Source organism: Danaus plexippus, chromosome 8 (genome assembly GCF_018135715.1).
Source record: "Danaus plexippus chromosome 8, MEX_DaPlex, whole genome shotgun sequence".
In the NCBI taxonomy this organism is placed as follows: Eukaryota; Metazoa; Arthropoda; class Insecta; order Lepidoptera; family Nymphalidae; genus Danaus; species Danaus plexippus.
The window spans coordinates 6677678-6695301 of record NC_083542.1 but is presented as its reverse complement, the minus strand read 5'-3'; the positions used below and the strand labels follow the sequence as shown (position 1 = coordinate 6695301).

General features: G+C 31.4%; 1 protein-coding gene across 4 annotated transcripts in view; it reads left to right on the top strand.

The window, feature by feature from the left end:
* Positions 1 to 17624, top strand: part of LOC116771576 (cytohesin-1) — a 29905-nt gene that overhangs the window by 4973 nt on the left and 7308 nt on the right. For all 4 annotated transcript variants that reach the window (XM_061521148.1, XM_032663475.2, XM_061521149.1 and 1 more), the window contains 2 exons: positions 14060 to 14192; positions 17327 to 17525. In XM_061521148.1, coding sequence (XP_061377132.1) covers positions 14060 to 14192; positions 17327 to 17525 — 332 coding nt within the window. The remainder of the gene's footprint in view (positions 1 to 14059; positions 14193 to 17326; positions 17526 to 17624) is intronic.

Here is a 17624-nt window from a genome sequence, read left to right as displayed (position 1 = left end):
ATGAAATTAGGCTGCAGAGTGCAGGTTGTGGTGCGTCAGTATTTTATTTATACGTATATGAGATCAGCCTCCAGTATTTGAAATGAAAATCATATTCATTGCACCTATAATGAAATATATGTATATAAATGTATACAAAATTAAAAATCCCCTATGCCTGGTTCTGTTATCAACAAATGACTTGTTTGGTTTGCTATAAAAAACTTAACGTATGCGGATGGGACTGTTTGTTCAAAGATATATATATTTTGATAAGGACGAACTTTTCTTGAAAAATATTAAAAGTCGAGCGTCGTATGTTATCGTCTATGTTATTAAAGTTGTCGCATACATCGTTAAAATACGGTTTCAATAGAAACAGGGCACAAGACAAAGGTGTATAATAAAATATAAAACATTGTAACGTATGACATCATTTTTATATAGATGTGTGTGTTGACTTGAGAATGTTTGCACAACCCAATTATATGCACATGTGGAACTAAAAACAATATGACATTCACAGTTTGCGCTAGTGTGTGTATAACAATAGAATTTAAAATTATTGCATATTGAACTCTATTACTGAATGTATTGATGTTAAAATAAAATCCATCTGCTGCAGAACAAAATAAGCGTCGACTAACATTTATAGCGTCGCATAATGACGGTGGCGCTAAGATTTTTAATAGTAAACTTCTTTATTATATAAATCATTTTTTATTTCGTATAGTTTTAGTAAGAAATATGCTAATTATAAATATTAAGTAACTATTATTAAATATGTATTTTTTATGTAAAATGAATATACTTGTGTTTATAATATATTTATTAATAATATTAAAATCATCAAAAACATCAAAGTCCGTATTTCACCGTTATTGTAAAAAATGGGGAAGTAAAAAATTATTCATTTTGGAATTTCCATTTGCGTCACGAAGAGACCGGTGATTATAATTTGATATTAAATAAAGGTCCCTTTGAGTTTTTATTTTGAAGTTAATAAATTAGATTTCTCTCGTCGAAAACCTTTTTAAATGAAAGAAATTGTTGGAATATACCTAGTTCAACGAAATGTGCTTTGAGTTGCTTCGAAACATCATATGCGATGAGGTTGATTTTGGTCATGACAAAAAAAAATCATCATATAGAGTGATCCAGCTTTGTAGCTGATGCATCATATATGAAAAATCAGGTGACAATATTTTGGCATAGTAACTAACCCAGGACACGTTGTGCGGTCTTTGGCATTTCCGTAAATTTAAATTCATATACTCAGTTAGTGGATGTGCGAGCCAACAAAACGTCCGATATCGGTTTGCTTACCTTGTTAGAGTGGCAGAATATAAAGTTATCTATCTGCATTGCGTTTGGCAACACAAAAATGCCTGGCCATTATTGAAAGTGTTTGTTAGCGGATGCCAGATGCATCAGAGTCGGGGCTGATTGCCTTTAGTTCATTCACTCATATGATAATGAATAACACATCTCAATCCATTCCTCAAGGTGACGAATAATTATAACCACAGCGAGAGTTTCTTATTTTATATATTTTGTTTGGTTTTCGCAAGTTTTTAATATTTCCATTTATATATTTAACGTATAGCGCAATTAATGCATATTGGATTTACTTTTGTTTCTGCTGAATGCATAGCTTTTACTTTTAGTAAAAGTTTTGATTTTCATTCCTCCGTTTTGTTAAATTATTGTGAATTCTTGCCAAGTCTTCTGGTGCCGGGCGTCTGGGCTTCCGTCCAAGGTTTCTTTTGCCGTATATCGAAATAATGTTACCGAATTATAACCGTCACCGTTTTTATGTATTTTTTGATAAAGAAAAAGCTTCGCAATCCTCTTAGAATCTATATGTTTGAATAAGGGCAGGGCTCTCGGTTGAATGCACGTGAGCGGGGCGGAGCGCTGACCTTGGAGGGGCGAGGGGGGAAGTGCTAACATACCGCACGGTCACCAACACGTCAAACGAGTTATTCTTGCATTGCTTTACGAATGCGATTCTACAACGGTTTACGGTTAACAAATGATGCTGCAAATTAATGGGAAAAGAATTTGTTTTAATATAACATAGATCATATTTATTGCACTTCATATATATCTAACACATTGTATTTAAAAATAGACTACGAGCTAATTATGTCGTAACTTTAATGGGAAGTGCAGAACAAAACAAGTAAGATCAAGAAAAACTTATGAAGTTAAATACTTAAATGACTTGAGTAAGGACTGTGTTGTAGTTTATGAAACCCTTGCTTTTTAATAAAAAACCGGATGTCTTAAGTCAAACGAAGACTCTATACGTCCTCTGTATTTGATCTAATGTAAAATACATTGATTATAATGATGCATTTTTTAATAATTTATAATATCCATATTTTTTTGTCATTTGAGATATTCACGTTTTTCAGAAGCGTTTTTTTTTGTTCTTGCGAATGACGTCGGCTGTGTTTTGTGGTCGGTGAAAAATATAAACTTCATTATATTATTTGAAATACAAAGAATTAAAAATTGCTTACAATGATTTATATCGCAATATGCTTTTGTTTCGTTTTGAGGGGGGCGTGAAGCCGCTTTTCTAATTCTCTCAAGGGAGCATTTAAGGGTGGTTACCCAGCTAAAGAAATAAACGACTTCACGCTGTTTACCGTCCAAGGTACTTGTCATGGGACGTCTAATTTTTTGCCTACCCATGTCACCTACATCTGTTAACAGCACGGTAACAAATACTCGCTAACTCTCTTAATTTTAATCTTCCTAACGAAGATTGCATAGGATCTTTTTTACTTTTCATACCGTTCGTCTGAATTTAAATTTAGAACAGCACAGTTGATAGAAAACAAAACACTTCTGTTAAAAATTGACAGTTGTGTTTTAACATTTGTTTTACATCCAGGATATGTTTTTATTGTGAGCAATTATTTTATTTGTTGCTTTTAAAAATATACAGCACAATACACTCTATTATGTTAAAATATTTCAATATTACTCATAGAGTGAACATTTCATTATGTGTTATTTGAACTACAATCATTCATAATTTATAAAACAAACAGTCAAATAAAACAATATTAATATCCTGCCGACGCGCCATTGAACTTTGTCACCAAATTGAATGAGACGAATGGAAGATATTAAAATGTTCTTAGCTCAATGAACACATGTACCACCAATTGGGTCATCTCTGTATCTTATTATTATTAACAATGAATAGTTTTTGAATTGTTACCATACAAGATATCTCGTACCATATTTCGGTTATAAAAACTAAACCGAAGTTCACGGTCGCGATAAACATTAGATACTTATGGTCTGCCACATGGCCCGTCTACACTCCAGTCCACGTATAACCATTAAAATTAAACAAGTTTCTACCGCAGAAGTAGTTTTTAAATAAAACTTTAATTATAACAAGATTAATGAGCATCAGGTGTTTTGTTTACCGTTAGTTTAGTTCAACCTGTGCAATGATATTACGTACAGCATTTTAAAAGGAATAAATCAAACATATCTATCTTATGTAACAGATATTGTCATATAAATATTACTACAATTCAGAAATATCTTTCCTTTCTTCCCCATTCATTAATTAAGTTTTATATTATTTCATATGAATCATATACGATAAATGTATGGGATTATGATGAAGCACAATTAATAACTTTGAACGAATAATCTAACTACGCTATAAAATATTAAACATCGTATCTCAAGCTGCGATCGATTCAGAATGTGTCTGTTAAATTATAATCTAAAAATGTTAACTTCTACACATTGCAGCTGCTAAAGAAATTTTAACTAAGCTGAATTCACCTGTCTATGATAGATTACTATCTTTATAATAAATTATAAAGGAGAAAGTTTTCATATTTTATTGCACGTGATGATATTTCAGGGTTTCCAAAACAATCGACAAAGCCTATAAAATCTACTATATACGAAAATTCGGATAGTCCATTATATAAAAAATAAGTATTTTGGTTTATTACAAATATAGTTACATGCGTAGTACTGAATCCAGACGCCGCTGGAATTCCACATTTCCATTCGAGACCACGTGCTACGTTCTCATGATCCGTCAATATGAAACAATCATGTGTTTAGCGAATATCGCCTTTACATATTATATGATATATGTAAGTTAAGTTCATTATCCCTGGTTGTCAATGGTTGTTTGAATTTGTGAGGGCGTTGGCCCGCGTTCTTTGCATGTTGACTCCACACGCTTACTCCCATACCGACTGTCATTAATTCCCTCCGCTAATATTTTTATTCTTATTGCGCCCGGACCCTCGTTACATTTGAACGTAATGCGGCTATTGTATTCGGTTTTAAAATTTATTGCTATGATATTTATTTTTAGATCCATCTACAGGACTCCCCCTTGAGTGTCATTTATATATAGGAATTAATTGAAACCAATTAAGATATTCGTTTCCCTTAATGTTTTGTTATTATTATTATTATTATCAGTGTCACGCAGTCTTTGGCTGCTGGCGGTTGTTGAATCGAAGTTCATTTATCCATAAACCGTAAGAAAGAGTCTGTGTGAAGCTAAAATCTGTAACACTCGGCTCTCGATGACCGCTGGCCGGAAATATGAAGCCATTGTTAGGATCTTTTTGTGCTTCGACTTGGTACGTGTCTCGTATTTTTTCATTGTTATTCACATTTCTTTATTTACTATTCATTAATACTTGGAATGTGGTTTACTATGCTGTCCATGTGTTACATTTTTCTATATAATTTTTATATTTTTAATAAAACATTCCAATTATAAAAAATCATATATTTAAAGGTTTCAATCGGGTGTTATTATCGGGAACATAGTATTTGTTATCGAATACCGATTAGTTTCGCGGTAAAATACGTGCTAAATAACTTTGTGTACGAGACGATATGTCGTACGTAGGTCAAGAATGCGGTGACAGTAACTGGTAGTTACTTGGAGGGGCGCTTAGTATGAAATAGATGAATCAATAAATACACATATTATGCACCTACATTTTATTTAAATTTTTATGTTATTCGTGACCGCATACAATGAGCAAAGTAACATTTTATTATTTGATTTAAATATGCAAATTATTTACTCGTTAGCACGCTATGAAAATGTTTGGCACGCAAGTTATATTGTTTTTATAATAATTATAAGGCAAATATTATCTCATTATTAAGGTATTATAAGTTTGTAGTGTTCCTAGAAGTGTTATGTATGATAACAGCTTCGCAAGGTTTGTTCATGATAATATGTGACAAGATTTAAATCCTTTTCCTACGTACATTATAAACAAGTTTGTTGTCAAAAATATCACTTCAGGAAATCGTTAATTATGTTCTAAGAATTATTGTTGTTTTAATAAAGCATTAGTAGCTGGTAAATAATTTGTTATCAGAGAATATATTAAAGTCAAAACTTTATTTTTGAGTTTGATTTTCTAATTCTCATCGAAGCAGATTTGGAGCGAATGGAATATTTTATAAACTTTAAGGAAAAACAAACACGATCTAAAAATTTGGATGTTATATTTACAAGTATAATAAAATGATGAATTGTAATAATGTTTCAGATAAACATACTTACGTATGATATGAGAGGTACCTTTGGACCTCTGTGTCCATATATATATATTTAACTGTCTGTGAATAGCACTGTGCACATTAATCTTCCTTTGGAACTAATTTTCTTGGTATATAGTCAGTTAAATTGTTCACTTGGTAGTAAGATTTAGTCTGTTGTTATCAATTGATTTGTAAAAGATTAATAAAATATAAAAGGGCCTAATTCTATGACATTATTTAGAAATATTATGAAATTCTACTGAACCTAACATAACTCGGATAAACCTGTAAAAGTAATATTACCAAAAGGGTGTTTTTATTAACGATAAAATTTGTTCCAAACAACATCCTGGACGTGTGTTAATCATAATTTTATTTATAAAACTCAGGAAACATTCACGCTGTACATGAATATAACAACGACGTACTTAGTGGGATGTTTACAATACAAATTAGGGAATATAGTAATAGTGATCCAACGTCTAACATTCCCATCGTTGAACTTTAAATATTTATATATTAATTTATATATGACTATTATAACAGACACATAAAATTTATGAAGCGTTATAATAGAATATTACCATTTAAAGTAATTCTTATGTATAAGTATACTTTGTTCGTAGTATCCTTGAAGGTCAGATACTTCCTTGTCGCACGTCAAAGGTATAGCGTGAATTCTTTGCAAATTACTTCATCAGTAAACAACAAATACGTTTTATAACAGATGTTATATTGCGTGTTATAAGAATCTAATAACATAAAAATCTTTTAATGGATATATTGAATCAAATCTGATGCTAAATATAAAAAAATATAATAAGTAATTATATTATGTATCTAAGAAAAAAGAGATCTTGTGTTTGTTGTTTGAGAGGAATAGACTTTGTTACTACATTAAAAAATGTGAAATATAAAAAAATATATCACGCAATTGAGTTTTCTTGTCCTCATTTAAAATAGGATTGTACTTTTGTATATATTTTCTTAAATATTTAGTAGCTATTTCACACGGTCGGTACTTTATCATGTATCGTGAATTTTCGTTATCTCCGATTCAAAGAGCTCATCCCTTTGCAATTTATCTTAGTAATTTAATCAGGGTTTGAGACTGATCCTTCTTCGGGAACAGTTTCTAATATCCTATGCCATCAGGTCGAAAGTGATATTTATCTATGTAGGACACAATATCAGCATTCACAGCAAGTACACTACCTATGTCTGAATGTAGTAAATAAGTAGCGTCTTGAATAACAAGAGCCGTGTGCATTGAATTGTTTTAATTGCCTAAATTGTAAGTATTCATTGGATACTGAAACCTTACAAGTTTGTCTTGACTAATTCCAGCCTCCAAGTATCTTATCTCCTTCAATGCAACTACCTCTTCAACTTTTCTTATCTCGTAACCGGAGTTATATTCTCAAGTGTAACAATTGATGTTTCTTAACTTTCAGTAGCACTGTGTTTCATGTAAACTTAACATGTCATAATTTTCTTCACCTTTCACCGTTCTACTTACATAACTCTTATATTACATACGTTCTTGGCCTCTTTATAAATGTGTTCTCATATATTCGTATTAGTTAATTATATGATTGAAGTCTGCATCATCTTTTGTTCACAGACATATATAAAATACAAAATAATCAATATCAAATAATGTATCAATGTTTATGCGTGATTCACATAAAAGCCAAGAAACTGTTTATGTAGTTATTTTATAAGAAATATGTTCCACTTTTATATCTTTCTCTTGTAATCAAAAAGACGAAATAAAAACTATAGTTCACAGTTTGCGAGTTAAATCTAAAAATATAGTTTTAATTTCGTAGTTCTAGCGGAATGTACTCAGTTTACAGTATCCATAACATTGTCTTGTCAAAAACAAATAATTATCTATTGTTTTGAACTGCGATAGAAGCGGTCGTGTTATAATGAATCAGTCACTAATTAGGCATTCTAAAGAATATTTAATTATTTGCATGTTATTAACATTTTTTAGCTCGTTAAAACGTTATTAACTAATGGGCCTTGATAACATTTATTATTATGTATCATATTTTGTTTTTATTGTACTGTGGTCTAAAACTGTTAGTCTGATAATATAGCTGTTGGCAGTTAAGCCAAATACTTCAACGTAGCCGTAAATATCACTAGGCCAGACAAAAGGGCTAAGCCAGAATAATCCGTTTAAAAAAAAATGTGTACAAGAAATGGCCGGTATGATGCTTTAAAAATAAAAATGCTCTTCACATTGTTTGAGCACAGGCCGTGCTATTTATTTGAACAACTTTCAATATTCTCTTTATGCTTTAACATCATCTACTATAAAGTACAATTGTAACAATTGGTGTCTTCTCGAGTTTTTGAAATAATTATTTTAAAATGGTTTTTGTGTACATTCGTGTCGGTTTAAATACGTTCGCTCAGGTAATTTTTAGCTGATGTATTATTCAGCAGGAATTTCTGTTCCGTTTACTTTAGACCCTAGTCCCTGGTCCCTAGACTCTGCTTATTATTTGTTTCGTTTGAAATAACATCGTGTGGTACCTTTCGTTTCGTTCTGTATTTTTTATGTTAGAATAATTATACAATTATTCTCTGTATTTATATAATGCATGCTATTATACGTATGAGTTGGTTATAAACGGGTTATTTTGACTTCACTGACCTTACAGGTGCCTACATCAAATGTTATTAACACGTATGTATTTATAAATTTAAAATCAGTGCTATTTTTGTTTTCGAGTTTTTTTAATATTCTCGTTTCCGGTTGCAGAAAAAAAAGTTAAATAAATGGAAACTATAAGTAATAATATCGTAAATTATATTCAAGGGTCTTAGAAAAACAAGTGCTCAATTATAAACGTATACATAATATTATCTTTCCATTTTCAATATATGTATTTTTAGAAGGAACATGGAAAAGATAAAATTTTGTTCATTTATGATAATGAATTTGTCGTTTTGCTGTGCTGATTGCGTTCAGCTGTCCCGAAATAACAACTAAACTACGAGGTTTAAAAAGTAGGCGATATTATTTATAAGTTGGCTATTAGCCGACCATTAGTCCGAGAGTTTCGCGTTGAATACCGTGTAATGACTGCTCCTTTTGTTAGTAATTTATTTCATGGGAAATTGAATTGCGTTCATATTATAAACAAGCCGACTGCGCCACTTGCATCCGCAGTTTTAAAATGTTTTTGCATCCGTCTATTAATATAGGGTGTAGTTATATTTCCTAACAGTTTTATATTACACAAAACTAAACTTTCAAAGACGTTACAGTGTGCAAATAACAAAATTTATTGTTATGTATTAAATGATACCGTCAGAGGTAGTTTTGCAATAAATAATTTACCTATTGCAACACTAGTACTAATAATTTCTTTTTGTGTAATATTTGCTATCCATATACTGATTAGTACAAAAAAAATGTTCGTTTCCAGGATGATGATACTTAAAAAATGCAAACATATATCCTGTCTTGAGGCTACCGCCGCTTTGCTTGTTCACGTGAAAACAACTCATTACTTCAATTACATACGATGGAGGTACATTAAAATTATAAGACACAGTGTAAACTCGACCTTAGCTTAATAATATTAGAGTGAATAATGTAACTATTTATATTACAAAAAAATATATGGACGAATAGTACCTAAAATAATATCCACAATTCGGTAAATTTTCACTGGTTTATTTATAAACCATTAACCATTTTTTCTATACATATAAAGATTCAACAGCACTTTCATCGTTTACAATAGTAGTCCTATACGCATCCGGTTGCGGAATAGAAGCTGAATGCGGGGAAAGTGAATTAATAGGGGGAAAGTCTCGAAGGATTCGCAAACTGTCGATTGATATTACACCAATACGACAGACGATTTCTATAACTGATACATAAAGTATGTGTCTTTAAAGTAAATTGGATTTTTTTATGTCGTCAATTAAATGATAGCGTCTAATACGTTTAACCAATTATAGTTAGGAATGATCTGATGAGTATGAAACGGTATTACAAATGGTCTTTTGCAGTCTCGCTTCACTATACTTTGACTCCTGATGTAGATTTATGACGACTGCTCAATGAACCTGATTGGCTAAGGACTGTGATACTCTGAGTGACACTACTAAGGTGCGGGATCGAACGCTTGGAGTTTCATTATATTTCATATAAAATTAAATATTCAAAACATTATATATGTTTAACTAAAAGATTTGAATATTTTCATACAAATAACTAAAACAGTAGTTACGTATAGATTTTTTAAATGATGCTACGCTCTCTATATGTAATGTACAATGATGTAAAACGTGTAGGTATGTATTTTGTAACAAAACATTCAAGTTGATGGTAACGAATTCTATAATACAAAGATGTTATATAAAGTAATAAAATTTTCCTTAGAAGTAATTGGTTAATTAATCTCAATGTAGGAAAGTGTGACGGTGTCTGATATAATAGTGCAATTCTTTTGATGGATTAGATCAGTTCCGGATAGAGCATTCTTTGAATTTATGACAGTACATTTAGCACAGCCATTTAAATGATTTATCTTTTAAAGCAACTTTAAAACAAAAATAATAGTTCCAGGTAGGAACAATTCTAAAGTTAAAAGCCTGTAGAGTATTTATTTCGTCTTTATATCTTAGGCTGTATTCTCGTGATTAAAACCCGACAAGCCGTAACGCGTTTTTTTACGGTCAATCGTTCAAAGCATCGGGGAATTAGGTGCTATGTATTATATGCACGTTTTTCTCGTGTAACCGTACCTATTTTAAGTTTGAATGATATTATAGAAAATGTTATAAACGCCTTGATTTCCTTTCTTTTTTTTTTTCTTTGATATTATAAATTATAAGTAATATAGCATAATAATCGCTACATCTTTTTTATTTTTAATCATTCTTCCAATTTTAAATATCTCAATTTATACTTTTTAATAATAAGCAATCAACTACCCATTCTGATTATACGAGATTTAAAAATATTTTATAGGGATAGTGCTAGATCGATAAGTGAAAAATTGATTGGTCATAATATATTAAATTAATGGTTTATATCAGCCGTCGTGGATGCTGTAGTATACAATGTCGGGAGAGTAGTATAAGTAGTAGTTTGGGCTTAGTTAAAACTAATGCGCGGGTCGAAACTGTTCTGAACTATCCTGGACTTTGCAATACAGCTCAGCGCCTCCACGCTAGATAAACTTTCTGATCGAGCGACTGTCTGTAAATTAATCCCCGCAACGGTGTCTACGTACGAGACACAGTATTTATTTACTTTGATAATATATTTTATATAAAATATCATGTTTATATTTTCGTTATATAATAAGGTTAGTGTTTCTGGTTAGCGATTTCTATTTAAATGCTCTCTCTCCATTTGAATATTTAATTTCCATGGTATTAAAAAGCATTTCGTCACGCGATGTTTACAATTTTATTGACATTTAGCAAATTCATTTTTATCGGTGAAAGGCCTCGGTGCATATATGATCTCACAAGTATGATAGCAATTGTACTTTGAGAAAGCTGAGTGAAATGAACCAATTTTATTGGAGGTTTTATCAAGAACATTTATGTTCGCATTGTGATCCAATATGAATACTTGGTTATCCAAAGTGATTTTATTATTTTAGAAAGTATATATATGAAAGCTTCAATTGATTCCTAAAGGTCAAGGTTATTTCGAATCTATCCGAGAGACTGTTAACTGTAATCAGTCTAGTCGGATCTATTTTAGCCTGAGCTATAAATCTATTTAGGTCCAATATACAAAAAAACGCTTTTTCCTCACATGAGATCACAAAAAAGATAAACTTTCCTTCATCCCAATACTTCAGATGCATGGTTTGACATACTTTATAATGTTACGTGTTAAAAAGTGGTACACGTCTTCCCGTCTAACCGTCTTAACGTTTTCAATAGCTATAAATAAATGTTGTTTGATTGCTTTATAGAGTATTCAGATTTCTAAGCTACATTTCAAGTTCGCCTCGCAACTTTCAGGCATCTGCCGTACAAGTAAAAAGTTGTCTAGACGGTATTTTAAACATAGAATAGTATTGTATCTATGTACACACGTAGTACGTTAATTGCTGTCTTGCATCGGCTCCTTATTGTTAACTGAACATCCTTGTTATATTTTCTTACTCTTATTATTCCGCATAAAGCTTTTAGTGAAATGACCATTAATTGAGATAGTTTTTAACGTTATTCAGTAATCGTGTTTATTTTAATCTTAATATTGACTGGATAAGATTTCGCAAACACTGAAAGAAACAATGAGTGTAAACAGTAAATGCAAGGACGTGGACTGGCACACTGACATTCTCTTTGCCACCTCCGCAAAATGTCTACTTAAATTCTCTTTAAAAACAACAACACACTTTAGCATCTAGGCTGTTTTCGGAAATGTAAAACATAAAAAATGTTTTAAAAAGACAGGCCCGTTTCATTTTTTTATTTTTTTTTCGTATTAATTGGTTAGATCGCAGAATGTTTATTTTTATTGAATAGATATTGTTACCTTTGTCATAAATGTCGTCTAGACGAGGAAGAGGGTATCGTTCCCGAGGGGGACGGGTTGCCGACCGCAAATGATGTTACCCCCTCACTAGACCATGAAGGCGCTTTGTGTTGCTAATTAAAAACTATGTCTACATACTAAAAATATTATTGTTATGCTAAATATAGAATTATTGAAAACGTTTTACTCCTAGAACGTAAATAATATTTTCGTAAATTATTTAACACATATTTTCAATTGAAATTAATATTATCTTTTTTAATATATTAATTAATAAATTTGAAAAAGTCTAAATAGTTAGAATAACTATGCTCATTTTATTATACCTTCTATTACTATGTAGTACGGGTTTTGTCCTTTGTATGTCCGCATTGCGCTCTGTTGACTTGATTGCTTCAAGCATTATTTGCGCGTTCTACTTTCAAATGGTTTGTGATGAATTTATATCTATTAATTCTAATTTATTACATTAATATCTATTTTGTTCTCGTTATTCATTTTAATTGCAAAAAAATATGGGACTAATTTTCAGCTTAATTCTTAAATACTAACATACTTTAATAAATCTAGGTGAGTTTTGAATAAATAAAAATATATTTTCTTTTATGCATTAACTTTCATGCTAATATAAAAATGTACGAAAGGTGAGTTTAATGCTCATACGCGTTCCTTAACAGCTATCCCAAAACATAAAGAGGAAAAAAAGTTATGCTGTGCAAAAAAATTACAGAAGATTGAACAAGAAATAAACCTATTATTATATATTCTTTTATATTTCAACTATAGGAAAACTTTTTTATTATAAAAACTCTGAGTATAGAGTATAATTTGCGTCAATTTCGTTCCTTTTATTTTTCTATATATAGACTACAGCCTTTATGCAGAGTGAATATATAAATAAACATTCCTATTTATAAGTATAAAATGATGTGAAAAGACTATGTGAGTGACTATGCTAGGCCAGGGTGGGAATAATATTTAAAGTATGAAATCGTTGGTTTCGCGTGGGATTTTCTCTTTTAGTTTCGCTGCAATTTTACTGAATGTAAATTTTCTTTATACCCGTTCTATTGTATTTGACGCTCAGAAGAAGAGCATTTCCAACAATGAAATTTAGCTTCTGTTACATTCATAGATTAATTATGATGTTCTGCTTACGTAATGATCTTGAATATTTTCTTTGTCCGAATGAATCTGTTTACATCGCAAAGGCTTTAAGTAATCAGCGGACTGCTCTTTGAATTTTCATTATATATATTTTTTTTGTATCAAATCACAGAGCGTATAATAAACGAGCAATTAAAGCGATGTTTCAATTACATTTCACGTTATAATATAACAGTACAGTTACATCGTTCTACATAAAGAATTATCATAAAATTTTTGCCCAACCATCAACATTACAAGATAATAATGTGTGGCAATGTATCGTATAATGTGTAATTTATTCGAACACGCAGACGTGTCAGTTATAAAATTACGTTTAATTAATTAGTTGCGAAAAATCCTTGTTGTTTTTGAGCTTAGCCTCTATCGTATGATACCTACCTTTATTATTTTTATTAATATTTGAAATGTCTTAATTAAATTTTTTAAAACGATTTAATACTTAGAAAATAATATATATAACTTTTGCCTTTAGTAAAGTTGCTTATTATTAATAAGTTTATCTAATATTTCTGAGATACATTTTCTATAATGCTATTAGAATTCTGTTACAATTTCATTAATCGTACACCGTTTGATAGATACGACCGCTGCATTCCCAGTCGATAGCGGTTTGCCTTGTGAGCTCACTGACGTTTGTTTTGTAATTCAAACCCATTTATCAAATATGAGAAATTTTTGTCTATCTATAATATTCTAGTGATGCTTCACCTCTGATATTTATATAGCCTGTGAAAAATTTCAGCTATTATGTTCATTGTGTATTCAATTAGATTAGTTGAAGGTATTTTTCTTTGTTTACAGCAACTTAAAGATGAGCTCGGCGAGGTGGTGGCCGAACTGGAAGCCCTCGATGGACAGGAGGAGTGCAAACAGAACAGCAAAGCCAAACAGATGAGCATAGGAAGGAAGAAATTTAATATGGACCCTAAGAAAGGTACGTAACTATACATTAACATAGTTTGAAGGGTACTTTATTCCATAAAATGTACATTTCAAGATGAAAATTGTATATAGTGGATGTAATTATATGGAAATAACTAAGAATGTGTTGGATATCATTTTATTGTACTAAGCAAAACGTAAATGAACGCTTGTGTTATCATTACTGAAGTTTTGTTGCAAGCGCCCGTTAGTTGATTTTTGCATATTGGTTTTTTTAATATGCTAATAGCGACCGTAGATTCCATTGTACGTGAAGGTAACGGATTACGTGCGCAGAATAAAGTATTATCAGTGGTCTGTGCCATACGATGCTTCATTGGAGTTTACATCATGCAGCAGGTGTGTCTTTCCCACGTTAGCTGTCACTACATTGTTGACATAATTTGACCCGTCCCACGATTCTTATAATATTTCTTTAATATCGTTTATTGTGCAAACCTTGAATGTGACATATATGTGGATGTCGTTGTTCCACAGTCGAGAGTAGGGCATAAACAATGAATATAATACAGCGTTTGTTATTGTATTGAATATTATCTGAATGGTGTTTTGATTTTTCATATCACTAACGTAAAGCACTAACCTCGGAACATTTATATGCTCTGTATGTCAAACGAAGCATTCATATTCTAGATGAATACTGATTTCGCTGTTATAACTAAGCATCTTTGACACTATTAGCTTTGAAGTTATCCTCTTGACACAAACGAACCCTTCAGTAATTGAGTACCACTCGAGATGGCGAGGAGCGCAGATGGCTGTTTAGAGATTGTATATGTTTGTTATAACTTAACTTTGTATGTTGAGATATTGCTTTCCGCTTTGTTTATTCATACGTTCATAAAGCCGATATTTCAACAGGATGCTTGATTAAACGCAATTATGTTATACCCTTATCATATATAACACTCCGAGCTAAATATGTTCATTAAGTCTTTGTTGTTTTAACATGTAGGTATATGCCTAACCCTTTAGATTTTGATAAAAACCGCTACCAAAGATTTCTTCTTTATATAATGAATACACTATCAATTTGAATGATGGTTTATGTTAATTTTATCCGTTGGAATGCAATTTCAGCATCCGCAGTCCTAAAACTCAATACTGATCCTCATAAGTCTTAAGAGAAGCTTCTCAGTCTTGCTATAATAGCGTGTATTGTGTGAAAAATAAAAGTCATCATTTACGACTTACCGTATTAAGTTATCCAGCCGTCTCTTGAGATTTGCAAGCGACTCAATGCTTTTGATGAGGTTCGTTATATTCCACAGCTCGGATTTATTAGAGCTACGATATTATATCTAAATTGTTAATAACAGAATTCATTGCTTTGTATTACTCGTATATGTTAAATGGTTTCATTTTATCAATGAATTGCAACCCGTATTCCGTCTGGATGTCTGATGAGCCTGCGGTTTAATTAATTGTTACCGCCAGAATTCCTCAGTATTTTTTTTCACTTTAAATCCAATCTCTGGTTTCTCTCATATATTTCCTTAATTCCAAAAAATCTGAATGTTACAAATGTATAATAGACAAAATATACCTACAGATTTTTTAAGCGTAGCAGTTTAAATAAAGCAATTAGGTATAAATATTCTATATTTTATTTAAAGTTTTAACGTGAAATATATTAGAAACTAAATCTGTATATTAGTTAATGTCACCGTTTCCCCTGTAATTTTATAGTAGTGGGAATGAAGGGAGCCTCCTATAATTGTAATGTAATCATTTAATTGTGTCATTAGTATGGTAATTACGGCAGAATACATTGTGGTGAAGGTAAAATTGCTAAGTAAATTGTTGCACTTCTGCTGTAGGGGAATAGGAAATAGGATGCAATGCCACGCCACGGAATTCCAGAGTTATCACAAATACAAAAAACTACGCTGAATCTCCATCATATTTTGTGTGGCATTAATTATAATTAATATTGTATTTCAAGTTAAATTGATGACATAAAAATCGGAAAAATTTCGGTTACTTTGCAGCAGCTGTCATCACCGGAAAGGTCGGGAGTATGTAGTTTTTAAAAATAATAAAATAAAGCGTAGTAAATCGAAAATATTAGTTTCATTTAAATGAATATTCGCGAAAGTCTTGATCGCATAAAAATCGCAATCCGCAAAAAGACGCCCCGTTATTTTTGTTATATAACGTAATTTGGAAACGATCAAGCCCTACCCTGTTATCATGTTCTTGAACAGTCTAGTTGTAATCTGTCACTGTCATTATCAATTCAGCACACCTTCAACATTGTAAGGACTAGATTTTTTCAATATGACTAATGACTATGCTCTATGACGCGTGAAAAACTTTTTTAAACCGTAATGACCTGTTCACAGTAATGACTTTTTTTCTGCTTATTTACGTGTAGAATATTATAAGTTTGTACGTATATTATACTAGCTTTTACTCGAGATGTGCCTTCCTACACTACGGTATGGGTTTCATAGAGAAACCTGTCTGTTTAGAAAAATGTATATAGTCACTAACTAGCAATGCCATCTATATTCTGTATATTGGGACTTATAAAATACAACTCTTATAACACGTTCCCTAAGGAAAAACCCGGATTTTAGCTATACATTACTGTATAACTTCGTAAAAATCCATTCAGAGTAGATTATGGATGAAGAGTAAATAAAATGTTATTTGTTTCATCGAGTTTATTATATATAATGTGTTATTACTTGTCTGTTCTTAGGAAAAGCAGAAATATTTTAATGCTTACGGATTTCTTACAGTCAAACCCACCCGTCCGCCCCTATCCCAAGACGAGTGTGGGTTGTATGACGTCATATACACATCAGCGATATAATTTATAGCCTGTGACGTCATAGGGATGAATTTCTAATCCAGACATTCATATAGAGCTTTCTCTTAAGGATTCGTTTTAATTAATTGTGTCATTTTCAACTTTATATTTTGTTTGTATAGTGACCTTATTTCCTCGATATTACTATACTAAATACAAATTTAGATGCTGTGTACGGTTTTCCCAAACTGGTTGATATTGAAATTCCTTCGTCAGTGACTAGCTTATCGCATACTTTAATTTTGTTTTTATTAATAAGCAATCCGTATTAAATTTAGGTTCTCATATATGAATATTAAAATTTTCAGGAATCGAATATCTGTACGAGAATGGTTTATTACAAAGGACAGCGGAGGACGTGGCACAGTTCCTTCACAAGGGCGAGGGTTTGAGTAAGACGGCTATAGGGGACTATCTGGGGGAGAGATCAGACTTCAACGAGGCTGTGCTCAGAGCTTTCGTGGAACTTCACGATTTCACGGACCTCATACTAGTTCAGGCTTTGAGGTGAGATGCACATGTAGTATGATTAAAATAATCAAAATATTTGTATTAACTCGTCGACGATTACTATTCTTTGAAATTATTTGTTATGCGACATTATTA